This window comes from Lissotriton helveticus, chromosome 8 (assembly GCF_964261635.1).
Source record: "Lissotriton helveticus chromosome 8, aLisHel1.1, whole genome shotgun sequence".
Taxonomy (NCBI): Eukaryota; Metazoa; Chordata; class Amphibia; order Caudata; family Salamandridae; genus Lissotriton; species Lissotriton helveticus.
This window is the reverse complement of record NC_136069.1, coordinates 223,477,429-223,505,116: the sequence shown is the minus strand read 5'-3', so window position 1 is coordinate 223,505,116 and position 27,688 is coordinate 223,477,429. Positions and strand designations below refer to the sequence as shown.

At 48.9% G+C, this 27,688-nt stretch overlaps 1 protein-coding gene across 4 annotated transcripts in view; it reads right to left on the bottom strand.

Moving 5' to 3' along the window:
* Positions 1 to 27,688, bottom strand: part of CEP295 (centrosomal protein 295) — a 627,693-nt gene that overhangs the window by 503,675 nt on the left and 96,330 nt on the right. For all 4 annotated transcript variants that reach the window (XM_078656965.1, XM_078656962.1, XM_078656963.1 and 1 more), the window contains 2 exons: positions 26,904 to 27,087; positions 21,302 to 21,472 (listed from right to left, as the gene is read on the bottom strand). In XM_078656965.1, coding sequence (XP_078513091.1) covers positions 21,302 to 21,472; positions 26,904 to 27,087 — 355 coding nt within the window. The remainder of the gene's footprint in view (positions 1 to 21,301; positions 21,473 to 26,903; positions 27,088 to 27,688) is intronic.

The window sequence follows — 27,688 nt, the reverse complement described above, 5'->3', positions numbered from 1 at the left end:
GTACGCAGTGGAGTGTCCCTGTGGCCTTCGCTACGTTGGTAGCACAAGGCCACAGGTGTACAAACGTATACTCCAGCACCTTAGGGCCATTACCAACGGCGACACTGCGTACCCTGTGGCCAGACACTTCGGCGAGATTCATAACAAAAAAAGCGTCAGATCTGCGGTACTTTGTTATTGACACGGTCCCACCCCAGAGAAGAGGAGGAGACCGGGAGTTATTGCTGCGTAGACTAGAACCACGCCACATCATTCTACTTGATACCAAGAATCCCAATGGGCTGAACGCAGGGGAGGACTGCCACACTTACTTATGAAATATAACATGTAAACTAAGCGGGTTCAGGTATATTAAACAGGATTGCTGCCTCAGTCACAAATTTTAATTCAATCACATTCATATTTTATGTCACATAGGGTTGCACGTAACTGTTTTTAGCCATTATTTATTTGCCAAATTTGCACATATATTTGCTGGATGTATTTTGCAATGTTTACAGCCCACTCGGGTATAACCACAGTAACTCATGATTATTTATGAACTGCGATTATAGGAAGCAACACTAGATGGTTTATAACATCAAGATTGCAACAAAGGATAAGCTATGTAAGGATGGTATTAATTTGTAGTGTGATAAAATAGTTATATTTTGATAATATTTATATTTAACAATCTTTTAACAAATTGTTATTTACAATATTTGTGTACTAAGCACATTGCAATATTTGCACAGTTCCCTTTTCCCTTTCTTTGCTGCTATAGATGTATATAGATGAATTCAATCAAACAGATGTGTGTATTTATATTCATACATGTACTTATACTCAATGTATAGTATAGTCTGGTTTATCAAACATCTTTTATCGCAGTTCTTGAGAGAATGTTTTTTCGACTAGCAAAATTAAACTGCATTTAAGCAGTTACCAAACAATAACAGTATATTTTCCATGTTTATGGTTATGTGGCAAGTAATTATTGCTTACGAGCACTTTAAATTGAGCACATCTGCCCCACAACGTTGTCATGTGATCAAGGTGCTTCGGGCACCGAAACGAGTCATGTGGTGGAGTGGTGGTGAGCAAATAAAATCACTATATCACTATACCTGGGTTTTCCTCGTCTTCCTTTGCTGCCAGACCGCTGCAGGACGTCTTTATGCTGAATATATTTTATATATATATATATATATACACAGATATACATCTCAGAAGCAGAGAGGCTGCAAGATGGAACTATTTCCAAACTGTCTCAGCATAAAGAGCTAAGGAAAATATGACTCACACCAGCATTCCTACCTACTAAAGGAATTATTAATTGCTTTTAAAGATGACGAATTTTCACGGAACCCACTGTGGGTAAAACAAATTTGCTTCTTGGGACTACAGGTACCAGCATGCATAATCAATTAACATGCACTAAGCCAGGCCCACGTGGGGCCACTAAATAATTAGCATGCTGAAGGAAGCTGTCCGTGAAACATTTGTTTGTAAAGCAGCCCATGCGGAAGAGGCAGTGAGTCTTGAAACGCGATGGGCATTCAACAGATGGAATAAAAGTGCGAGTTAAACTTTGAAAGAACCGGATGGTGAGCTCTTTTATCGAGTGTGTTCCTAAAAGCTTTTGGGCATTTGGTTAAAAAAATATTATATATATATTTTCACTGAAAAAACCATAGGTTTCAGAGATGTTATAGTTGCAAATCAACATTTAAAAAACCTTAGAAATACACAGAAAAAAAACATAGGTTTCAGGGGTGTTATAGTTAGCTGGACATTTCACTCGTACAAAACGAATAGTTTTCTTACCTGTCGGTGTAGTTTTGCAGCTTGAAGATCTTTCTGGATTCACTATGCTGTGCATTATTCCGCGGTCTTGTGGTTGGGTCCGGATTCGTAGTCTTTTCTTTTTTTTTTTGTTGTAGCCCAGGTGGGCGTCGGCGTCACACCCCCTTGGGTGTATTTCCGGTGACGTCGGAATGCTTCCTGCGGAAGCTCCCACTCCTGGGCGCCATCTTCGGGTTCTTTTATTCCGTGTTTCTTTCTTTTCCGAAGTAATGGCAATGTTCTATTTAGGTGATATTTTACCGCTTGTACTTTAAAAGTCCTTTTTTTCTTTTTTTTTTTTTTTTAACCACCTCTTCTCTCTCCAGCCTCATCTTTCTGGCGGAGGTGGGTGGGTTCGCTAGTGAATCCAGAAAGATCTTCAAGCTGCAAAACTACACCGACAGGTAAGAAAACTATTCGTTTTGCAGCGTGAATCTTTCTGGATTCACTATGCTGTGCATAGATTTTGTAGCGGTTTCTCATCTCTGTGGCGGCTGGGTGGAAGATGAGCGTTAGTTATTGAATATGTGCTGGAGCACCTTCTGTCCGACTTGTGCTTCCTTGTTCATCTGTATATCCACACAGTAGTGCTTCGTGAACGTGTGCACAGAAGCCCATGTTGCCGCCAGGCATATGTCTTGTATAGGTGTGTTAGCCAGGAAGGCTATTGTAGCGCCCTTTTTCCTAGTGGAGTGGGCACGTGTCCCCTCTGCCAGCTCTTGTCCAGCACGCTCGTGGCAGAGTTGAATTGTCTGTGCGATCCATCGTGCAATAGTCTTTTTGGTTACTGCTTTTCCCATGAAACTGTTGGCGAATGACACAAAGAACTGTTTAGTTTTCCTGTGTCCCTTCGTCCTCTCAATGTAGTGCATGACTGCCCTTCTGGCGTCCAGGGTGTGCAGAGCTCGCTCTGCACTAGTTGTTGGTTTTTGGAAAAAACTCGGTATCTGTATAGATTGGTTCATGTGGAATTTGGACACCACTTTCGGCATGAAGTGTGGGTCAGTCCTCATCACAACCCTATCATTGTGAATTTGTATGTAGGGTTCTTGTAGCGTTAGCGCCTGAAGCTCGCTTACTCTGCGTAAGGATGTTATTGCAACCAGGAAAGCTGTTTTCATAGTTAGCATCTTTAGGGAGGCCTTGTGAAGTGGTTCAAAGGGCTCTTTCATGAGTTCCGTTAGGACTATGTTCAAGTTCCATGCGGGTGGCGGCACCCGCTTGGGTGGTGCGATCCTTTTCGCCCCCTCTAGGAATCTCTTCACCACCTGTGATGTGAAGAAACTCCTGCACGTTTCTCCCCTTGTGTAGGCGACTATCGCTGCCAAGTGAACTCTTAACGAGGATGAGCTAAGGTTCTTCTCCAGCAAGTGTGTTAGGTACTTTAGCACTGTGGAGTCTTTCTTCATTTTATTGTGAAGTCTTTCTTTCCTGCACCACATTGTGAATCTTTTCCATTTCGCAACGTAGCACTTCCGAGTGCTGGGCCGTCGTGCCTCCCGAAGGACCCTCAGGGTACTTTCTGGCAATCTCATATGTGCGAACTCTATGTCCTCAGGAGCCACGCTACTAGGCTCAGGCTCTCTGGCTCTGGGTGTAGTACCTCTCTTTCCTGCATGGAGATTAGGTCTTCCCTCTTGCTGAATCTGTGGGGTGCACACTGTCATCTCCATGATCTGCGAGTACCATGTCTGTCTCGCCACTGTGGCGCGACCAGTATCAGCGGCATGTTGCTCGCTCTGCACTTGCTCAGCACTCTGTGCATCAGTGGTATCGGGGGGAAAGGTGTAAGCAAATGTCCCTGACCAATCTATCCATAGGGCATTCCCCAGTGACCTCTCCTCGGGCTGTCTGGATGCGAAGTTTTGGCATTTTGCATTCTGGCGTGTGGCAAACAGGTCCACCGATGGTGTCCCCCATCTCTCGAACAGCCACCTTGTCTCCTGAGCATTGAGCTCCCACTCGTGGGATGCCGATGTCTGTCTGCTCAGCCAATCTGCTTGTATGTTGTCCTTCCTTGGTAGGTGTATGGCTAGCAGGTCTATTTTGAAAGGGATGGCCCATCTCCATATCTCCTGCGCCAGTGTTGAAAGTGGGGCTGACTGTGTGCCCCCCCGCTTGTTGATGTAGAACATCGCAGTGGTGTTGTCTGTTTGTAGCAACACCTTGTGTTTGTACAGTCTTGTTTGAAAAGCTTTCAGTGCAAGGAAGATTGTCTTCAATTCTAGGTAATTGATGTGCTTTGTCGCATCTGTTGGCGTCCACAGTCCCCTCACCTTGAGCTCCTCCATGTGAGCGCCCCATCCCTTCAGGGATGCGTCTGTGGTGATGGTCACTGTTGGCGTTGGGGGCGTTAGAGGCTTTCCCCTTGTTATGTTCTCCATGGTCCACCATGCCATCTCCTTCTGCACTTCGTGCGTTACAACCACTAGATCCTCCCAACTGCCTGTAGCTTGTGACCATTGCTCCTGTAGCCATTCTTGAATGGGTCTCATGTGGAGTCGTACATTTGGTACCAGTTGGATGCATGATGCCATCATGCCCATGATCTTGCTCGCAGTCCTCACTGTCCGAGCTTGTCCCTTCAGGTAGAGGCGAGTCTCCTTCACCCGCGCCCTCTTCTCGCTGGGGAACACCCTGCCCTGTAAGGTGTTGATCTGTGCTCCATTGACGATTTCTTCCAATGGATGGAGAACCCCAGGCTTATGAGCGTGCTCGTCACTGTATGTGCGTGCTGCTTGCATTTCTGGTATGAGTTTGCTTTCACCAGCCAGTCGTCCAGGTAAGGGTATACGTGTATTCCTTGCCTTCGTAGGTGTGCTGCGACTGCTGCGAGGCACTTTGTGAATACCCTCGGTGCTGATTTTAGCCCGAAGGCTAGTGTCGTGAACTGGTAGTGGCTTTCTCCGATGGTGAACCTGAGCATATGCTTGTGCTTCCTGTTCATTGGGATGTGCAGGTAGGCGTCCTTGAGGTCTATCGTGACCATGAAGTCCCCGATCTGCAATTGCGGGAGCACCTCTAGCAGGGAGGTCATTTTAAATTTTTGCGTTCTTATGAATTTGTTCAGGAACCTTAAGTCCAGAATGGGTCTCATTGTCTCGTCTACTTTTGGCACCAGGAAGAACGTTGAGTATATTCCTGTGTTTCTTTCCTTGAAGGGTACTCTTTCTATGGCCTGCTTACGCAGGAGTTCCTTTGCCTCTTCCTGAAGACACTCCAGCTGCTTGCCTGCTAGTGGTTTTCTTTTTGGTTTTCTGCTTGTTGGCCTCTCCTCCAACTCTATGCAGTATCCGAATTGGATAATGTTGAGGATCCATTTGTCTGATGTGATTCCTCTCCATTCCTGGAGGTAAAATCTTAATCTTCCTCCCACTGGTGTCATGTGGTCGTAGGTGTCTAGTTTGTCCTGACCCCTCTGTACGTGCTGCCCCCTGGGATCTTTTCTGTGGGCGGGCACACGGAGTTTTTTGAAGTCACTTAGAGGCGGGCTGCTGTCCCCCTCTTCTATTCTGTCCACGTCCATTTCTCCCTCGAAAGGACTGGCCTCTTGGTTGGTACTGCCAGGACTGCTTCTGCTGAGCCTGCTGAGTCTGCGAGTCTGCCTGGTGCGCTTGTTGGAAAGCCTGGTGTGATGTACCTGGCTGGTTTCCACCTCTCCCGCCGGGCCCCCGTGACGGGGTGCCCCTTTTGTTGCCTCTGAACTGCAATGCTCCCATGGACCTTGCTGTTTCGTTATCTTTTTTCAGTTGGCTGAGCTTCTCATCAACTGTTGCTCCGAAAAGCGTGTCGCCGTTGAACGGTGTGTTCAGGATGCTGTGTTGTACCTCTGGTTTGAAACCTGAGATCCTGAGCCAGGCGTGTCTCCTTTCAGTGACACCCATCATCATGAGCCTGATGGCGGTGTCTGCCCCATCTAGGGCCGTCTTAAGGCAAGAATTTGCCGCGTTCTTCCCTTCTTCAACCAGTTTTTCGGCCTTCTGCCTGGCATCCTGGGGCAGGTCCTTCACCAACTGTCCCAGCTCCTCCATGATCTGGTACATGTGCCTGTTTATCAGGGCGTTGGAATTAGCCATGCGCCAGTGGGTCACGGCATTCCGTTCGATCCTTCTGCCCACCAGATCCATCCTCTTGCTCTCCTTATCCGGTGGTGGACCAGAGGTAGTGGGTACATTAGCCCTCTTCCTTGCTGTGGCCATGATAATGGAGTCTGCGGAGACCGTGCCCTGAATGTAGGCTGGGTCTTTTGAGGAATGTTTGTATTTCTTCTCAGTTCTGGGAGTTACTGCCTTGCATGTTGCAGGTTCCCTGAATGCTTCCTTCCCCTGAGCCAAGACGCTGTCGAGCATTGGTAGGTACTGGCTCCTTGTTTGTGTGGGGAGCAATGTTTCTAGAAGTTAGTCTGCTTTCTGCTTCTCTTCGTCGAGCTTGAGTTTGAATGCTGCTGCGGCAGATTTTATCACCGAGTTGTAGGCCCTGATGTCGTCCGGCGGCGAGGGCCTCGAAGGGTATGTGTCGACCGCCTCCTCCGGGCTGTCGGTGTCGACATCTAGGTAATCCACCTCCTGTAGGTCAGAGGGGGCCGACTCTGCGTCCGTCCTGCTGTCCTCTTCCTCCCCATAGTTGTAACTATCGTAGGGATTCTCGTACTCTTCCTGGTCGTCGACCACCTCGACGTCCTGGTCTTGTTCCTCGACGACCTCGTCTTCCTCCTCGACCACCTGCACCACGGGTGGCTTGGTCTTGTGAGGGATCGTGAAGGCTTTCATCTTAGCGTCGAAATCTTTCTTCCGCTGCATGATGTTTTCCATTTCGGCCTCGAGGTGCCTTCTCTTCTTTTCCATCTCGGCCGCGTGTTCCGCGTCGGATGGTTCGGCCGTTCTTTTCGGCGGTTGGCTCAGCGCCGTGCCTTTCGGTGCCGAAGTTTGACGTCGACGTCGAACCGGATTTTGGGTCTCTGGTCGTCGTCGGTAGTTTTGGGTCCTTCTCCCTCGGCGTCGATCGATCCTTTTCGGGGACGATTTTCGACGTTTTCTGCTGTTCAGCAGCTCTCGGCGCCGGGGACTCCTTCTCAGAGGATCCGCTGGGCCTGCGAGTACTCGCGGACGCCACTTTTTTTGGCGTCGGCGCTTTCGCGGTCTTGCCCTCAATTCTTCGAGACTCAGAGTCTCTCGGGTTCTTGGGGGCCGGAGAGTCTCCTACCTTATCAGAAGTCTTCGTGTAATCGGTCTCTACGACCGTGTAGCTGTCGTCTTCGGCGGCAGCGTTGTCTTCTTCCTCCGAGGACATCCCCAGCTCGTAGAGGGATGGAGTCGGGGCCTTCCCCTGCAGGGCGTCGTGCGCTACCCTCTGCCTCTCTCTCACACGAAGGGTCTTCGGGGCGGAGGCGGAGCAGGCTTTGCAGTCCCCGCTTTCGTGATTCACCTGTAGACAAAGGTTGCATACCGGGTGCTGGTCCTTCTGCGCGTACTTGTGGTGGCAGTTACGGCAGAACTTGAACGTGTTGTCCATCATCGAGCGTCCAGGACCTCCCTGGTCGCGTGTTCGTCGACGGTCGTCGAGGATCTCGATGAAAAACGGCTTCTGCTTCGCTGATTGTTCGTCAATGAAGTCCCCTGGAGTCTTCAGATGACTTTTCTTTGTGTTTTCTGTATTTTCTTTCTTCTTTCTCCAAAAATGTCTGGAGCCCAAACGGGAACGATCCAGACCCGACCGCGGAAAAAAAGAATCTGAAGATGGCGCCCAGGAGTGGGAGCTTCCGCAGGAAGCATGCCGACGTCACCGGAAATACACCCAAGGGGGTGTGACGCCGATCATTCATGACATGACATGGTCAGTGACATCACTGATGACATGTCAAAGGACATAACTGATGACATCATCCAGTGAATGTGGTTTACTTTGAAATTTAAATATGAATTATATATATATATATATATATATATATATATATATATATATATATATATATATATATATATAGATATATATATATACACCAATCTGTATTGAAGATTGAGTGGATATATAACGGTCTGGATGGAGGATTTAGTAGCTGTCTGACTGTTTAAGTCAGTAATTAAAAGTGTCTCACTTAATACATGGATTAGTAACTAAACTATGTGAATGAGTGCATCACTGGCTCTGTTGTTGTAGAACATGCTGCATCAGTTGGTCACTAACTACATGAGTGTGTATGTTAGTTATTGATTAGTTGGGTGAGTTTTTGTATGGGACACGGAGTGTGTGTGGTTGGATGGGGTGTGTAACTCTATGCATAGATGCATGAATGGTTGATTGATTAGGTGTATAGGTTTAAGAGTGCATGTGGAAACAGTTGTTCGGGTGACTGAGTGTATTTATTTGTGTGTTGGTGAGCGAATATATGTTTTAGTTGTACAGCTTCAACAAAGTAAAAAAATAAAAGGAATTGTATGTGAGAGGTGGTGTACATAAATAAGTATATGTGAGAGTCAGTGATTGTGAGAGTAACTATATGAATAAGTGTAATTGTAATCGTGATTTTTATATGAGTTACTATGTGTTTGAATAAATGAGGTGTGTGTATTGTAGGGTCTGCTTCCTATGGTCACCCCCACTTTTTTGCTGTGATTCTCTGGTTTTTCGACTTTAATGTGGCTGTGGGCCTGCTAATCAGACCCACAGCCCAGCTGTTCTCTCTCTAAATTGATACCATGTACTTTAGGTACATACCAGATTGGGTATTGGGTCACCTCTGTGAGCCCCTGTATAGTGTACCATAGGTACCCAGGGCATAGGTGCATCCAAGGCCTACCAGGGGCTGCAGCATGTATTATGCCACCCCTGACTGGCCCTCCAAACTGACACCACAGGCTGATCACTCAGCTTGGGTAAGGTGGTGTAATCACCCCTTACTTAGATATAGTATACCTATATCTACCTTATATATAGACACATATGCACCTATAAGTCACTCCTATGGTAGGCCTCGACAATCCTGGAGGCAGAGTGCTTGGTTTTATGTGAGAGGGTGCCCTAGCATGAGCTGAGCCCCTCTGCAGCATTTGGAACCATCTCCTTATAGCTGTTCTATGATATAGCCATACCATATACTCTTAAGTGCATTATAATCCTCGCGGTTAATGCTAACGTTGGTTTGGCTTTATCAAAACACGTCGTGTAAGGTGTCAAACAATTTGCAATACTACCCCCCCCACCCCCAGCCAATTCTGGTGGCAGGGGTAGCATTCCACCCTTCTAGAGGGAAAAGGCATGTATGTAACTGCTTTACCCGGTTAAAGTTAAACAGAGCCTCAGCATCACAAAATGGATGCTGCTGCCACAGACACGAGTCTGACCACCTGCTGCTGGAGGAAACTCCAGCAAGGGTGGCCTGGACAATAGGTTTCCAGTCCAGGGAGGTGCCAGCACCTCCCCAGACAGGGGTTCTGTGTATTGGGGCAGGGAGGGCTGCATTCACTGTATGCATCTAGACACTGCCTGGGCACACAAGGTGCTCCATGCATAGCCCGGTTCAACCCAGTTGCTGGGGCACTCCAGCCCCAGTTCTGGCGTGAAACTGGACAAAGGGAAAGGGGTGTAACCACCCCCTTCCCAGGTCCACCCATAGGAGGGACCTAGGCAGGTAATCCAGCCCCTTAGCTTAGTATAAGTATAGGAGCTGTGTCCCCAGGACTTTAGATTATCCTAGAAAGAAACTTTGATACACAACTCTTGGACCTTCGACATTCTATTCTGACTAGAAGACGGAAGACATCTCCCTTGTGGTCAGGGAGTGACCACCCTGTGGAAACAGGCACCACCAGTAACTTGCCGGTTTGCTTTGTCAACGCTCCCGAAGACAGAACTGATGACATTGCGCGTTCTCTTCGGTGGCGAATAGATCTAACCAAGGCTCGCCCCATCGCTGAAAGAGGCCTTGCGCCACGTCCGAGTTCAGACGCCATTCGTGATCCATCATGCACTGACGGCTGAGCTCGTCCGCCCTGGCGTTCAGAGAACCTGCCAGGTGTTGAGCCACCAGGGTCCCGCCCTGGCGTTCCAGCCACTGCCAGAGGCGCAGAGCCTCCTGGCAAAGGGTCCACGACCCCACCCCGCCCTGTTTGTTGCAGTACCACATGGCGGTGGTGTTGTTGTCCGTGAACACCTGCACTACACCCCCCCGGACAGAGGAGAGGAATGCTTTCAGTGCTAGACGAATCGCCCGCAACTCCAAAAGGTTGATGTGGAGCCGGGCCTCCGCCGGAGACCAGAGGCCTCTGATCTCCGCCTCTCCCATGTGGCCTCCCCAGCCCTGGAGGGACGCATCCGTCACAACTACGTGCTCCAGTTGGGGAAGGGAGAGGGATCTGCCGCTGACCCAATCGCGGTCCGTGAGCCACCACTGCAGTTGTCTCGCAGTGCCCTCCGAGATCAGGAAGTGGTCGGACAGGTTGCCCTGATGCTGGGCCCACTGAAACTTCAGGTCCCACTGCAGAGCCCGCATCCGCCACCTGGCGTGATGCACTAGTAGGATGCAGGAGGCCATCAGCCCCAGAAGCCGCAGCATCAACCTGACCGAGACCCGGGATAAAGGCTGAAAGAGTGGAATCAGAGCCTGAATATCCCGGACACGCTGTTCGGGAGGATAAACCCGAAACTGCGCTGAGTCCAGAACCGCTCCGATGAAGAGGAGCTTCTGAGAGGGGCACAGGTGTGACTTCGGCACATTGAGGGAGAACCCCAGCTGGTGCAGGAGGTCTGCCGTTGTCTGGAGGTGGCTGACGACTGTTTGGTGCGAGCCCGCCTTCAACAAGCATGTCGTCGAGGTAGGGGAAGACTGAAACCCCTAACCTGCACAGATGAGCTGCGACCACCGCCATCACCTTTGCGAACTGTGAACACCCGTGGGGCGCTGGTAAGGCCGAAGGGGAGCACGGTATACTGAAAGTGCTCGTGGCCAACCGTGAACCGCAGGTAGCGCCGGTGGGCCGGCAGGACGGGGATGTGGAAATAAGCGTTCTGCAAGTCCAACGCTACCATCCAGTCTCCTGGGTCCAGGGCAGCTAAGACCTGAGCCAGTGTCAGCATTTTGAACTTCTCCTTCCGGAGGAAGCCATTGACGTTCCTTAGGTCCAAGATAGGGCGTAGGCCCCCTTTGCCCTTCTTGGGTACCAGAAAGTAGTGGGAGTAGCAACCACACCATACTTCTGGCCCAGGAACGCGCTCGATGGCCCCCTTGGCCAAGAGGGCCGTAACTTCCTCCTGCAGAAGCCGCAAATGATCCCCGATACTCGGTGGTACTGCGGTGGCATGGCTGGAGGGGTCGCCTCGAAGGGGAGGGAGTAGCCCCTTCGGACGATTTGCAGCACCCACCTGTCCGATGTGACAGTGCGCCAGTGGAGGAGGTGATGGCGAACCCTGCCCCCCACGGGCGTCACATGGGCCTGAAAGCACGAACTAGGAGGGTTTTGAGGCGGATGCTGCGGGGGAAGGTGTGGACTGACCTCGCCGTTGTCCCCGACCGCCACCACGGCGGTTCCCACAGCCGCCACCGTGTTGGGTATTACCCTGCGGAGCGTGGCTAGCAGCACGTGTGGGTACACCCCTTCCGTGGCCACGAAAGGAGTGAAAAGCAGCCGATTGCTGGCGGGGGGCCGAGAGGCCCAAGGACTTGGCCGTAGCCCTGGAGTCCTTAAAGCGCTCAAGCGCATGGTCTGCCTTGTCGCCAAAAAGGCGACGGCCATCAAACGGCATGTCCATCAATGTGTTTTGGACATTGGCCGAAAAGTTGGCGGACCTCAACCAGGCGTGACGTCTGACCGCCACTGTCGTTGCCATCGCTCTACCTAGTGAGTCGGTGGTATCCAGCCCACACCGGATAGAATATTTGGCGGCATCCCTCCACAAGGGCTTGGCCGAGTTTGGCCCGTACCTCCAACGGACACTCTGGCAGCACTTCCGCAACCGTATCCCACAGAGAGTGGGTGTAGCGGCCCAAGAGGCAGGCGGTGTTGGAAAACCGCAGTCCCAGACTAAGGGAGGAGAAAATCTTTTTACCGTACTGCTCGTACCTCTTGGATTCCCTGTCCGGCGGAGCCGACGGGAATGCGGTCTGGGAATTGGAGGCCTGGATGACCAGGCTCTCGGGGGTGGAGTGGGTGGACAGGAAACATGGGTCGCCCGGAGCCGGGCGGTGGCGTCTGGCCACGTTCCTATCTACAGGCGAACCTGTAGCGGGCTTGGACCAAGTGCCCAAAAGAACGTCAGACAAGGCCTCGTTAAACGGCAGCAGAGGCTCGGCTGAGCATGACTGCGGCTTAAGGACCTCAGTAAGGAGGTTAGTCCTCACGGCCGCGACGGGGAGCTCAAGGCCCAAGGCCTTGGCCGCCCTCATCAACACCACACTATAGGTTGCCCCCTCCTCCGTAGCCACGGTAGGAGGTGAAACAAAGCCAGTGTCGGGTGAAGTGTCCAGACCACTGGCATCCCCAAGTTCACCTGTCCAGTCCTCTTGGGACTGACATTCACGTGTCAGAGGGTCCTCAGACCCCTCCCAATACTCCTCATCACCCATCTCCTGATACTCAGGGTCAGAAAAAGATGGGGCCGGTTCATGGAAAGTAAACTCTCCGAACGGCGTCTGAAGCGGCGCCGCACCGGCGCAGGAACCGGGTCGAGGGAGGCATCGGGGACGGCGGGCCCGAGGGCGGCGCCAGGGGTGACACCTAGGGGGTCGGCGTCGGGGAGGTCGTTAAGTCCACCGGCGGCGACCCGGATCCAGAAGCGGATCCAGTGGGGCCTGAAGGCGCCAGGCCCGAAGGCGCCGGCGTCGTCGGAGCCGAAGCACCCGACGGCGTCGGGACCGAAGCCCCCGACACGCTAGGCCCCCAGATGGGTCCGCTGGGCCCGGAGGCGCCGCGGAGCCCGTCGGAGGAGAGAGGGACCTCATGGCCATGAGGAACCGCTCGATCTCCTCCGGCGTCACGTTAGGCCCAGGGACCGGAGGGTATGAGGCCGGACGCGGGCACTGCGACTCTGACGGAGCCGCGTGGGCGGTGTCACCAGAACCCCCGGCCACGTCGCGCGAGCGTCGGGGGGAGTCAGAAGAGCGATGGTGTCTCTTCGACTTCATGTGCTTACCGGACGACTTCGACCCGGAGGAGTGATGTCGACTCCCGGAGCTCCGATGGCTCCTGTCCCTCGACCTCCGTCCGGACCGGGACCGTTCCTGGCGCGGGGGCCGACTGCCGGAGTTCGTGCCGCTTACGGGACCGCTACCGCCTTGCCTTCGAAGTTAGGGCCCAACAGTCGGAGCAGGTCTTGTCGTCGTGATCGACGCCGAGGCAGTGGAGACACCAACGGTGAGGGTCGGTGACCGGCATCAGTCGGTCGCAATCCTCGCAGGGCTTGAAACCTGGCATCACTACCGGCACCGTTCGGAGTCGAAGACTTCGAAAAAGGATGATCAAAAGATCAAATAAGTTTAGTCAAAAAGTGACTACGGTACTACTTTTTCCGGATCTGCGCTGCTGGCGCGGAAAAAAGAAGAACTGACGTCAGCACGCGGAGGCGGCGTCTAAGTACTCTGACGACGTCATCACGGTGCCGACGACGGACGCTGAGCCGCAGACGACGCCTACCGACGCGCAAGGGTACTGCTACGCAAAAAAATTCCGGATCCAGTCTGACGCCTGGGGATATTCTAAGGTAAGGAATCTATCACTAACGTGTCTCTTTCAGATATGTATATTGGTCCCAAGATGGCTGCCAACACTTCTTGGATGAAGTGCTGACAGCCAATCAGATCTCACGATGAGATGTGTTGTTAGGCTCCGTCCAGATACATATATATATTGGTTTCCTTTAATATCTAAAAAACTACTGAACAGATTTACACCATTTAACAAAAAAGCACGAGTCTGAACCAAGTACTACCTCTTTGCCAAATTTGGTGTAATTCCGTTCAGGATTTCAGGCTGTAGCTGCAACTAAAGGTTCCAATGGGAAATAGCATGGGGGGGAAATACGTTTTGGGATCCCCTTTTTTCTCTGCCCCGCTTGACAAATCACTCCAAACTTTCAGGAAAGGAGCGGACCGGAGCACCCACGAGTTTTGAAAATTTCACGAAAATTTGTCTACCGGCGCCAAAGTTATTGCAAATTGAATGTTGCGGATTTCCTATGGAAAATAGGTCCTAACTATAACTACCTACCAGCAACCGCCAATAGGTAATATATATATATATATATAAACACACACATATATATATATATATATATATCACCAAAAAGCTCTTGCGCTTCAGGAGGTCACTCACGGCACCCCATGCAATCCATCTTGTGTGCCTCTTGCAGCTTTCACGTCCTTACTCCAGTAATTAACATGATTCCCGACGCATTTCGAGTCCACTACGCCTCTTCATCAAGGGGACATTTCACAGGAGCAAACAGGTAACGCCACCTCCATTTCCATCTTTCTTTATTTAATTAATTCAGGAAATACCGCCCTAAGTGGGCGTGGCTCATTGCATTCACCACCGAGCATGGTGGTATATGTAGTCCATGAGGTGAGTTTATATCTTTCTTAAGTAGGTTGAGTGCTCCTATGTTTCATTTACAGTCCATATTGAAAGTTTTAGTAGGAAAGGAGACTCTGGGTCGTTTTGCTGCTTTTATATATATACACACATACATACATACATACATATTACCTACTTGCGGTCGCCAGTAAGTAGTTATAGTTAGGACATATTTTCCGTAGGAAAAGCGGTCTTCTGATTTGGCAATATCCTTGGGGCAGATTGACGATTCTTTGCGAAATTTTCAAAACTAATGAGGCGCTCCGATCAGCTCCTGTCTTGAAAGTTTTGATATCAAGCAGGGGCCGAGAAAAAAGGGGGGTCCCAAAACACGTTTTCTCCATGTTCATTTCCATAGGAAACTTAGGAACAGGCTACAGTCCCAACTGCTGAACGGAATTACACCAAATTTAGCAAAAAGGTAGCTCTTGGTTCATAAAGAGTTCTTTTTTTCAAATGGTGTAAATCCGTTCAGTAGTTCCTGAGATATTCATATTAAAAAAAATGTATATCTGGTGAACACAGTGGATCCGCAAACCCTCCCGAGCACTAGCTTGATTCGGATTGGCTGCCAATACTCTCAACCAAAAAGTGTTGGCAGCCATCTTGTGACTCGGTTGAACCGAGTCACAAAAAAAAGGACAAAAAACACAAAAAGGGGGCAGGGTGGAAACACCCTGACCCCTAGGCCTACTCAGGGGGTCCCACGGGGACCACCAGGGCATAAACAATCATTTATAAAATTTTCTTCCCGATTCACGCCGGGTGGGCCAATTCCTGGGGGCAATGCGCCAAATATATGCAGGGGGCCAACTAACCCTCCTGTTACATCCAGTAAGTCCCACATAGTGGGATTGTTAAGAGGTCTTCGGAGGGCACGGTCACCTCTCTCCACCACTCTGCAAACACGCCTCCTGGCACAGTACTGGTTGGGGGATGAAGTCCACTTTACTCATGAGGGACTTTGGCGGCCAAGTAGCCCTCCTGGTAACTCCTGTAAGTCCTACACTGTGGAATTCCTGAGCGCTGGTCAGAGGCCCAGGCCCCTTTCTGCACCACTCTGCAAACGTGACTACTACCTTATAGTTAGAAATTAGCATTTAAAAAACATTGGAAATTCACTGAAAAAAAACACAGGTTTCAGGGACGTTATAGTTAGTTGGACATTTCATTCGTACAAAACCAGAGAAATGTGTCCGTTATAGTTAATTGAGCTAACTATAACGCGCGACCCCACAACGCACTGCTGATGATGTCACATATTACATCACTCATGACATAACATAACATGTGTATTTGTAAAGCACACGTTCACCCAGAGGTCTCTTGGCGCTGAATAACAGATGTTCATTGTTACCCAACTCAATGGTACACATTTTATCGACCTCAGATGGATGAAAGGCTGAGTGGCCCCACCGGGATTTGAACCTGTGACCATGAGGTCAAACACAGGCCCCTGCAATGGACGCATTAGTCCACTTAGCCACCAGACCCTCAAATGACATCCCTCATGACATCAGGTGTGGGAGGTGGGGTATCGCACAACTCTCAGTCCCCACCATCTTGTAGATATGGGGGAGCCAGCCAACCCAGAGGCCTATGCCCCCCTCCCACTGGAGGATGGCATAGTAGGGAGTGTACCCGCCCCAAGGCAGGGACCCATGGGTCCCTACCTTTACTTACCTGTAACACCCTTCAATCTAGTATTTAGGGACTACCCCAAACCCTGCCTCCTCAGACAAGAAGAAGAGAAGCAGGACCAAAGTAGCCGTACTGAACTATGAAGGGAAGGACACCCACTGACTTGGTCCCAGCCCTACCGGCCCTCAAGAACCCGAAGGACCTGCCCTGCCTTCCAAAATAAAGACTGTCTCCTGTGAGCACCGGATTTGCTCACCAACAGACTCTGGCCAAATCCGTGAGTCTGTACCACTCTGCACCCGACATCCATGGGCTGAGTTAGAGTGGCCCAACACCACGAGGAGGCCTCCCGGCGATCCTGACCTGGGCTCTGATGATCCCTGACGTACCTTAAGTCTCCTAACGACACCTGCAGCCTCTGTCTGGAGGATCCCACCGACCACGACCGGAGCTGGTAAGAAAAACTGACGCCTACAGACACCCCTGCACCCGACGTTCCAAGGCCTTGGGAGGCCCAACCGACGGTGTCCTAGCATTCCCAGGAATCCCAACTTACCTCTCCAACACGTGGTCACCTCCAGAAGATCTTCGTCCCCAACCCTGCAGTCTTTGTTGCAACCGATCTCCATTGAAAACAACAGAGCACCCGTTGCCAAAACAGCACCCTGCACCCAGTTGCCCCTGGGGGGTATACTTTGGGTGCTAACTTGGATCTCCCTTTGCCCAGAGCCTAACACCAGGAGCTTTGCTCCCACAACCTTGTGGCCTGCTCGTGAGCAGCCACCAACCGGAGGCCCCCTATTCCCCAATGTATAACATTGGGTCTCAGCACTCTGCACCCGGCCACCCTAGTGCCGCTTATGGTGCTTTGAGAGTGCATCCTTGACCCTGGGGGAAACGTGGTTCTAACCCCAGAAAACCAACTCCCAAAGCCAAGTACTTACCTTGTAACCGATACCCTCATTTCCTCCCCTAGGACTGCATAGACTGCTTTATTTTAAAGTGTGGAGTTGGTTTTGTATGAGAACTTGAAAAACTACAAAGACCTAAAAAAAACTGCTTTACTTACATTTTCTCTAGGAAATGTCCCAGTGTGATATCTAGGCATTTTACACTGAGTAGAATAAGTAATCCATAAAGTTTTATGAATAGCAATCAAAAGTAATCCAACAGTAATTTCTACTGTATTGAAAGTATTTACAAACCTGTAACAAAGTCATTCTCATTCAGCTTGCTTGTATTGTTCAACCTGCCTTGAAAAGTATCGTTTACACTTACCTGTACCAGACTTGCTTGGTTCTAGAAAATATAACAAAATAATATTCTTTTTTTTTTTTTTTAAACAAATTGTTCTGAGTTCACACATAATTTTCTGCTTGAGTGCACTACCCTCTGATAAAGCCTTACTGCTCACCCACACTACCACAAATAGAGACTAAGGTGCTATCTACTTTTACCGTTGCCTACCTTTGGGAATCCACTGGACTCTGTGCACACTATACCTAATTTTGATATAGTATATACAGAGCCAGCTTCCTACACTCGCTAATTGGGTAACCAAGTCTTTCAAAAGTAAAAACGACTTCACATTTTTTACTGTCAGAACATGTAAAGTACATATCCCAAGTGTGTCATATGTTGTATCCTGCTTTTTGGGCTCGGTAGGCCTACCAGGGGGGTGACTTACACACATTGTGATAAAGTGCCCTCTTTCTGCATGGTAGCCCCCACGTTTTGCTGAACTGCTGATGTGCTTTGACTGAGTCTCAATCAGGTGCTCAGGGCCTATGTTCTTTTCCTAAACCTGCATTAAAAATAAAACCCAATTGGCATCTCTGGCCACAGGTCAGACCCTGGTAAATGGCACCAGTGGTACCAAGGGCACTGTGACCAGGGAAGAACTCTAAGGGCTGCAGCACTTATCGTGCCACCCTTAGAGGCATGGTACCATTACACTCGCACACTGCCTTTGCAGGCTGCGTGTCTTGGTGCAGAACAAAGTGAAGAGTCGACATGGCACACATCCCAGAGTGCCATACCTACAACCCACGGCCCTGGCATAGATCAGTCACCTCTCTATCTGGGTGCCCTATACCGATGGTGCTGGGAGTTTATCATTACGAATTCCACAGAACCATAATGGCTGGACTGAAAACTGAAAAGTTTGGAATCAAACTTCTCAACACATTAAACCCACACTGCTGCCAGTGTCGGATTGAATGAAAAATTTACGCAGAGGGCATCTTAGAGATGCCCCCTGAAAACTAACCTACCACTAGTGTCCATGCTGAATGGCTGCTTTCAGCTGCCTCGACCAGACATGTTTCTGGACCCCTGGGTTGAGAGCCTGCTACTCTCGGGGGCCTGAAACAATGCACATCCTGGGATGAGGTGCCAAGCCTCCTCCCCCAGGATGAACAGGGTCCACGAAGGGGAAGTTTCTAAGGCTTACCGCCTTTGTGAGCTTCCCCATGTCACTTGCTGCTTTCAGCAACTGGTCCCTACTTGTTCTGACCCCCACTTTGGGCAGGAGATCCGGCAGTAAAAACAAGTGAGGAAGAGAGGTGTGCCCACCTCTGCCAACTCCACTCCTCAGGTGGGGGAGGCGAGGTGAAGCACAACTCTCAGTCCCCACCATCTTGAGGGTGGGGGACTCAGCCAACCAAGGAAAGTCTTATGCCCCCCTCCCAATGGAGGGTGGCATAATAGAGGGTGTACCCACCCCAGGGACGGGACCCATTGGTCCCAACCTTTTACCTACCTGTAACGTCCCTAAATCTAGTAATTAGGGGCACCCCTGAACCTGGCTTCCTCAGACAAGAACCTGCAAGAAGAAAAGAAGAAAAAGGACCGAACAGCCGTGCCGAAGCTAACAAGTGGAGGACACCCATTGAGTTGGCCCCAGCCCTACCAGCCTCTCCCAACCTCGAACCTGCTCCAACGAAATCCGGGTATGTCCTGCACCTAGCAACCTCGACAAACCTGGAGAACCTACCTGCCTTCAATCCCAAAGACTTTGTCTCCATGAACACCGGATTTGTTAAAACAACAGACTCCAGTTCCGCAAGGATCCCCGGGTCTGCAACACACTGCACCCGACTCCCATGGCCTTTGTTCAGGCGGCCCAACACCAAGAGGAGCCCACCACCGGCGATCCTGGCCCGAGATCCAGCATCCTTTGGCCTGCCTCAAGCCTCCAGCCAATTCCTGCAGCCTCAAACTTGAAGGTCCCCCCAACCGCGACCAGGAGCTGGTAAGAAGATCCAATCCTAAAAGGCAGCCCAGCGCCTGATGCCCCACCACCTTGGGTTGCTCAACCGACAGTGCCTAACTAACCCCCAAGATCCCAACTTACCTCTCCAAGTGGTGGTCGCACCTAGAAGACCTTCGCCCCAGAGCCTGCAATGCTTTTGCAAACCTGAGACACCCCATTGAAAGCTACAGGGCTTCCGACGCCAAAACAGACCTCTGCACCCAGCCGCCCCAGTGCCGCTAAGGGTGCATCTTTTGTGCTGGCCTAAACCTCCATTTGCCCTGAGCTTAAGTCCACGAGCTTTGCTCCCACAACCCAGTGGCCTGCTCATCAGCAGCCACCAACAGGAGGCACCCTATCCCCCATTGAATAACATTGGGCCTCAGCACTCAGCACCCGGCACCCTAGTGCTGCTGAGGGTGTAACAAGAGTGCATCCTTGACCCTGGTGGACCCCTGAGTCTAACCCCAGAACACCAACTCCCACAACAAAGTATTTGCCTTTAAACCGATAACACTATTTTCTTCCATAGGATAACATTGAGTGCTTTTCTATGAAACGTTTTTAAGTGTGGAGTTGGAAAACCTAAAGAAATTCTTTAAAATTGTACTAACTTACAAAAACGCTTTTACTTACCTGTTTACAGGAAATGTCAGTGTAGTATCCAGGTATACTACACTGTGTAAGAAAAGTGATCTGAAAGTAATGTACTGGTCATTTTACTAAAAAGCCCATTCAAAGTATATGTACTGTATTTACAAAGTATTGCATTTCTCAGTAACAATACTGTAAGTCAAAACAAAGTGCATATACAATTACAATCCAAACTGTATATTTACTGCAAAGTATTTATCACTTACCTGTGCCAGGCTTGCTTGGTTCTAGGAAATAAAATAACTAAAATATTATTTTGATACAAAAACAATTGGTCTGAAGTTTGGTTGTTGAGTGTGTGAATTCATTTGCTGACTGTGTGTACAACAAATGCTTAACACTGTCCTCTGATAAAGCCTTACTGCTTGACCACACTACCCCAAATAGAGAGTGAGGTGCTATCTATTTTACCTCTGCCTACCTTTTGGGGTGCACTGGACTATGTGCACACTATACCTCACTTTGGTGTAGTATATACAGAGCCAGCTTCATACACACATGTCCAGGGGAAGTGGTGGCTTTGCCATTGCTTTCAATGGCCAAGTTGGTCTACCAGTGCAAAACTGCTCTACCAGTCTGCAGTGGTGACTATGGACTTGTTTTACTTGGGGGACCTCCAGGGTGGCACAATCAGTGCGAGCCCATGGGTACCCTTTTAACGTACATGCCCTGGATACCAATGTACTATTTAACACAGACTTTCAGGTAAGTGAGCAATTTCCAATTGGATATAGCCAAATCAACATACTCTTTTAGGGTGAGGGCACTGACACGAAGATCTGGTTAGCAGGCCTCAGTGCACTCCGAGTCAAAAAATCAGCATCAGTCGAAAAACTTGGGGATGACCATACATAAAGAGTCTTTTCCTTACAACCATTTTGAATTTAATTGTGTTGAATACATACCTTTTATGAAGATTCTCACAACAGTTATGACAAGAAGACTTGTTGATCCTGGCTACAACAAACGTGAGCTTGGATGCTGGCCATTCTCAAACTGAAAATTAGACTAACTGGACACGGAACTTAGGTATGGTACTTGACAGAGCTGTGCAATCCCTCTAAGGCATTGGAAGGCGACAATAAGATAATAAAGACAGTGGTTCAAATTGTTGATTATGGGACAGCACATACCTACCACCTTAACAATCGGCCAGTGGTCAAACAATGCAATGCTAAAGAAAGATCTGCATTGTATCAAATGTATCTTTCATAATGTCTAAAAACAATATTTAAGTGAGAAATGGGTGTGCGAAAAGTATAGATATTTTTTGGATGATATAATCAGTCTTATAACTGTGTACATAATGAAGGACGAAAGCTCTTCATTTCAAGCCTTGTATGAGCATCTTGCGGGAATATATCACCTGTAGGTTTGCTGGTATATTCGATGTTGGCACTGTCTTGATCTTCTGTTGTCTGAGTTGGACACATCTGGTCTGGATCCATGGAGAGATCCAACTCCTCATCTTCATTCCCTATAGATGGAGCGGGCAAAGGGTCTGCTTCCAGCTTTAAAATCAGGTCTCCTTTCACCTCTGGAATAGCACAAAAATAATGAGGATGTGTAATATATGGCACAAAGAAATGTCTGCTTTCAAACTGTGGACAAGGTTTTCATATAAACCCAATCACTTGCTTAAGAGAAGGCAAATTACATTTTTAGAGTACTAACCTGAAAATTTTTATTTTCATCAGACCTCGGGTTATAGGAGTAAATCATGAAAAACACAAGATGGATGTTCACATGATAGACCCTGTGGAACAATGTCCTTCCAACTAATCACAAATGTATTTTGCTATTCTGTGCATACAAGACACTTTCAGATGAAAGGCTGCAGATATTAGATGAAGTAGATGTGTATAATGGGAGGGTCTGATGCAAAACCAGTTGCAACCCTATATTTTATTGAGAAATATTATTAACACCAATCTGGTGTCTGCTGCGGTCGACTTCACTCATGAGTGCATCCTGGCAATGTAAAATTTAAATGGATATTTACCTATTGGAATAGTTTTGCAGCTTGAAGAATCTTCTGGATTCACATGCAGGGCATTATTCCGTCATCTGGTGGTTGGATCTGGAGTTCTCTCTATTAGTGTATTCTGTGTTTTCCTGGGTACATCCAGTTGTTGACAATTTGTTGCTGTGTTCCTCCTGGGATGAAGTCGGACATATGCCCATGAAACCCCTCAGTGTACATGCAAACCTCAGATTCTAAATTTTCTTTGGAGAACCTCTTGTAGTGTTGGCTTACTCTTGTTCTGTCTGTTGATGTACCTTCCCTAGCTGCAAATAAATGTTCTATTTAGGGGAGGCAGGCAGGAAAATCCCCAAAATTCTTCAAGCTGCAAAACTACTCTTATAGGTAAGTAACTATTTTGTTTGCAGCATAGATCTTTGGTGGAACACATGCTGTACATTAATTCAGTGGCCGTATTTGCCTCCCTAGGAGGCTGGGATGGAAGGGTTTGTATTTGTAAACAGGTGTCTGAATAAGGTACGTCTCACCTGTGCCACTTTGTTAGCTTAGACTATCCATCTTGCAACAGTCCCTTATAGAGACAGGCAAACCAATGTATTTCCAGGGCAAACAACATGAAAATTGCTTTCTTTTCCCGATTGCCTTTGTGCTTTGTGGGTAATACATGACTGCTCTTCTGACATCCAGTGTGTGAAGAGCCTGTTCAGCCTGAGATGCTGGCAGTGTGTTAAGGGTCTATTCATCCTGAGATCCTGGCAGCTAGAAATCAACTGGTGGCTGCATGGAAAATGCAAATTACCTATGATAAGAAATGTGGGATAGTTCTCATCATCATCCAATCTCTGAAATTTCAGGTAAGGTTATGTTGAGAGTGTTTGGAGTTCACTGCTTGACCCTGTTGACCCAGTCTTGACCCTGTTGCTAATGGGACTGTCCAGCCAGAACTGCCAAGCCAGTCTTCCCTGGACCAGAAACAAGCATCCTGGGACCGGTTTAAAAGTTTTATCTCACTTTGTCACTGAATTCAAGTTAGCCTGGCTGTTGAAGGGTGTTACCCCAAACTGGTCCCAGGATGCTTGTTTCCGGTCCAGGGAAGACCTGGCTTGGGGCAGTTCAGGCTGGACTGTTCTCATGAGAAACAGGGTCAAGACTGATATGAATGTGGCTGGATCTGAAGCGTGGTGGTGACTGAGCTAAAGAGCGATGAAGGATTCAACCCAGATCTGTGACAGGAAAGTTTGCAAAGTTTCAGTGCTTTGTCCATCATCTCCTTGTGTTTGCTTTATTATTTCTGACTTCATGTTCCCCATATCCTTCATCCCTGATAGAATGTTTTGGACAGCAGTGATTTCTCTCTCACTTTAAATTGTAAGTTAATGGCAGAAGACAAATTTTATCTATATTTGTATTGCCATAAAAATGGAAGAAATCTTGATGGGAGGAGAAAGTGGGGATACGTAGAACAATGTTGCACTAATTTATACTATCATATGAGTGGTATGGATTAGGTCAATAAAAAAATATATATGAAAATAAATAGATGAAAGGTCTTTATTCTTCTCGCACTTATTTGGTGTTGGGCACTAAATTTTGGTAAAGTGTCATGATGGCGAAATAGCAGAAGATTCTGAACACAAACAATTTCACAGAGCAAGTAATAGAGGAAAACAGCAGTAAACAAACAAAAGGTGTAGGAAAGTGCCATCTTTCTTGCCTTGGTATGCCCCCACTTTTTTCTGAACTGCTGATGTGCTTTGACTGAGTGGGCCCTGGGTTCCTGCCAACCAGGTACCCAGGGCCTGTGTTCCTTCCCTAAAACTGTGTTGAAACAAAAACCCAATTGGCATCTCTGGCCACCTATCTGCCCCTAGTAAATGGTACCCTAGGCACCCAGGGTATGGTGACCAGAGAAGACCCCTGAGGACTGCAGCACTTATTGTGCCACCCTCAGGGGCCCTGTACCCCGACAACCACACACTGCCTTTGCAGGCTGAGTGTCTAAGTACAGAACTAAACCAAGAGTCAACATGGTACACATCCCTGTGTGCCATGCCCACAGAACCCACTGCCCTGGCATACTTCTGTCACCCCTCTAGCTGGGTGCTCTATGCCAGAGGTGTGGGCACAGTTGCATGAGCCCTGTGTCGCTACAGTACCCAGGGCCATTCCTGGGCACTGTAAGTGCAGTGATGCCATTAAGAGTATATGGTGCTGGGAGGTTGTCATTACGAACTCCACAGCACCATAATTGCTACACTGAAGACTGACAAGTTTAGTACCAAACTTCTCAGCACACTAAACCCGCACTGATGCCAGTGTGGGATTTAATGTAAAATGTACCAGAGGGCATCTTAGAGATGCCCCCTGAAAACCTAACCTACAATCCACATCTGGGCTGAGTGGCTGCAGAGGCTGCCGCACAGCAGACATGTTGCTGGCCCCCTGGGTGGAGAGCCCCCCCGCTCTACTGGGCCTGCAACAATGCACATGCTGGGCGAGGTGCTAGGTCTCCTCCCCCAGGATGGGCAGGGGAAGCTTCAAAGGCATGCCGCCTCTGTGAGCTTCTCCAGACCAGTTGCTGTACCCAGCAACTGGCCCCCGCCAGTTCTGACCCCCACTCTGGCGGGAAGACTGGCGGGAAGAACTACGTCAGGAAGGGGGGTGTGCCAGCCTATGCCAACCCCATCCCTCAGGTGGGGGAAGACGAGGTGAAGCAGGACCCATCTTGAAGATGGGGAGCCCTGCCCAATCACAGCTAGGCTCCTGCCCCCCTCCCGCAGGAGAGGAGCAGGCTACAGGGTGTACTCACCCCAGGACAGGGACCCATTGGTCCCTGCCCTCGCCCTACCTGTAACGCCCCTAAATTCAGTATTTAGGTGTTCCCTGAACATTCCTTCCTCAGATCCCGATACCAAAAGAAGAAAGAAGATCAAGAAGAAGAAGACCCGCCGCGCAGCTGCTAACAACAGGACGACAACAACTGACTTGGCCCCAGCCCTACCGGCCTGTCGATCCTGGAACCTGCTCCTGCCTAAATCCCGGCGACTCCTGCGGACAGCAACCTTGGGTCACCCAGAGGACCTGCCTGCCTTGACCCTTTTAAAGACTGGGACTCCCATCAGCAGAGGCTCTACTGCAACAACCCCCCTGGTGCCAGGCAGAAAGCTCCGGACCAGCCCACTCTGCACCCGCCGAGCCCGGCCCGTACCCGAGTGATCCAGGACCACGGGGATGTCCCCCCGGTGACTGGGACCCGAAGTCCAGTGCCCAAAGACCCTCCTAGACGAACCAGACAATGCCTGCAGACTCAGAACCAGGGCCCCCCTAACCGCGACCAGCTGAGGGTAAGCTTTTCCGACACCCAAAGACACCCCTGCACCCAGCACCCTGCAGCCCCCTATGCCTCCCTTTGGGGTACCTACCGGGCTCCAAGATCCCAACTTACCTCTCGACCTGCTGGTCGCTCATGGAGAGTCTCCACCCCCGAGCCTGCAGCCTTTGTTCCCTTTTGACCTTTTCCATTGGATAATATGGAGCGCCTGACGGCTCAAAAGCACCCTGCACCCAGCCGCCCGAGTACCGCTGGCTGTGCCACCTTTGTCCTATCCTCTTTCCCCCCTTGCCCTGAGCAAGTGACCAGGAGCCCTGCTCCCACAGCCGCGTGGCCTGCTAGCTAGCAGCCACCAACCGGAGGCCCCCTGTCCCCCATTGGATAACATTGGGCCTACCTACCTCTGCACCCGGCCGCCCCTGTGCCGCTGAGGGTGAACCAACTGTACCTACCTGACCCTGGGGGACCCCGGAGTCTGTGCCCAGAACCACAACTTCACCAGTCGAGTACTCACCAGGAAACCGGTAACTCACTTACCTGCCATTGAATAACATTGATTTGTTTGACTCGAAAAATCTTCTAAGTGCCTACTTTTGAAAAGTTTAAATATTCATATAAAATCACCCAAATTACGAAATACTCACCTGTGATCAGAAGAGGAGCCAGTACTGTACCTTGTAGCCCAGTGCTGAGATGCAAAAGTAATCCCTAGCGGGTTTACCAGTAACTTGTATTTTCTCCATAGGAATCCATTGTCTGCTTTTCTATGAAATTTCTTTTTAAGTGTCTACTTTTGAAAACTAGAAATATTCTTTAAAAAATCATACGAAATACTGAAACAAAAATACTTACCTGTTTTGAGTTGAGACCCCAGTGCTGGCCCCAGGAGACCAGTACTGGATTACAAAAGTAACGAGATCGTACTTTACCTGCAACCTGAATTTTCTCACATTTCATTGAAAAGTTTCAAAGTGTTAACTTTTAAAACAGCTTTATATTTCTGAAAAATCACTGCTATAACTAAAACGGTTTTACTAAATTGGTTTCAGCTTAGACCCCAGGACTGAATCTAGAACCCAGTCCTGAAACTACCAAAGTAATCGACAAAGTAATCAACTGTATTTATATGTTGAAAACCCATTGAATTCAATGCTTTAGTGTGTCTAGGATCGCGCTGCCTACTGCAACCCCTGTATCTATTGTATTCACAAAGTTTATTGCCTCTAAGCAAAGTAATTACATGAGAGTACTCATTCGAGAAAAGTCTATTTTTATGCCTGTTGGTTCTAAAAATAAAACAACTATATCTTTTTGTTATAAAAACAATTGGCCTGGAGTTCAGTCCTTGAGTGTGCGAAATCCTTTGCTGACTGTGTACAATAAATGCTTTACACTGTCCTCTGGTACTGCCTTACTGCTCGACCAAACTACCACTTTTTGAGAGTAAGATCAGTCCTGACTTTAACCTCTGTTATACCTCTGGGGTTTGTGGGCCCTAAACACACTGTACCTCCTTCTGGTCCAGTATATACAGAGCCACTTTCTCACAAAAGGTTATATCTGTAACAGACATGAGGAGACCTAATTCATCTGGTTAACAAAACATTAGACAGAAACATTGTGCACATCACAAAAACCTTTCAAGACACTTACTTCTATCTCCTGTGTACAGGTCTTCAAATGCAAACTCAAGCTCCCTCTGGAAGTCCTCCCTAATTTCAATACGTTTGTAAGCAGGTACAAATAGCTGTGGAGGCATCTGTGCCACAGTCTGTCTTCTGCGGCAGAGGTCATCCTGCTGCATCTGCTCCAGCTCCTTCAACAGTTGTTCACGGTCCTAAAGTTTGAAAATGGTCAAATAAGCACAGCATTCCCGATAAAAGGGTACAACAGCAAACACCACGTTAAAAATGTCATCAAGTGCAAGAACGTACACTCTGATTTATCGATTGGTGGTGCAGGTGGACCATAGTTTGGCAGCAGTGGAGACAACTCAGTCTCCCCCATGGTCAAACTTCTCATTTGGCCGGACAGTGGTAAGTGCCATCAAAGAAATGGCTATATGTCCTCCCACCCAATTTGGATGGGCGGATTTATAGCCGTTTACTGCCCATCACCACCAGGAACACCTTGGCAGTAAGGGCGCAGCAAAAAAACAGGGATTTTCTTTTTGAAAACACATAGGTATGTCAATTAAATGTGAACAGCTGGTTTTGTAATTCAATAACATTTAAAAAATAAATTAAACAGGGAAGGTGACAAAGAAAATATAAGCTTTTCAGTTTGAGGGACAGGTACTGATCCAGGATATTACAGCAAAAGGAACAGAGTTTTGACTCTTAGCAGTCAACCTGTGGCCACCTTTGGTAAACCATGCTGCTGAACCTCTATAATGTCTGTAGGAATCCAATCTACTCATTTAATATGAGCAGAATGAC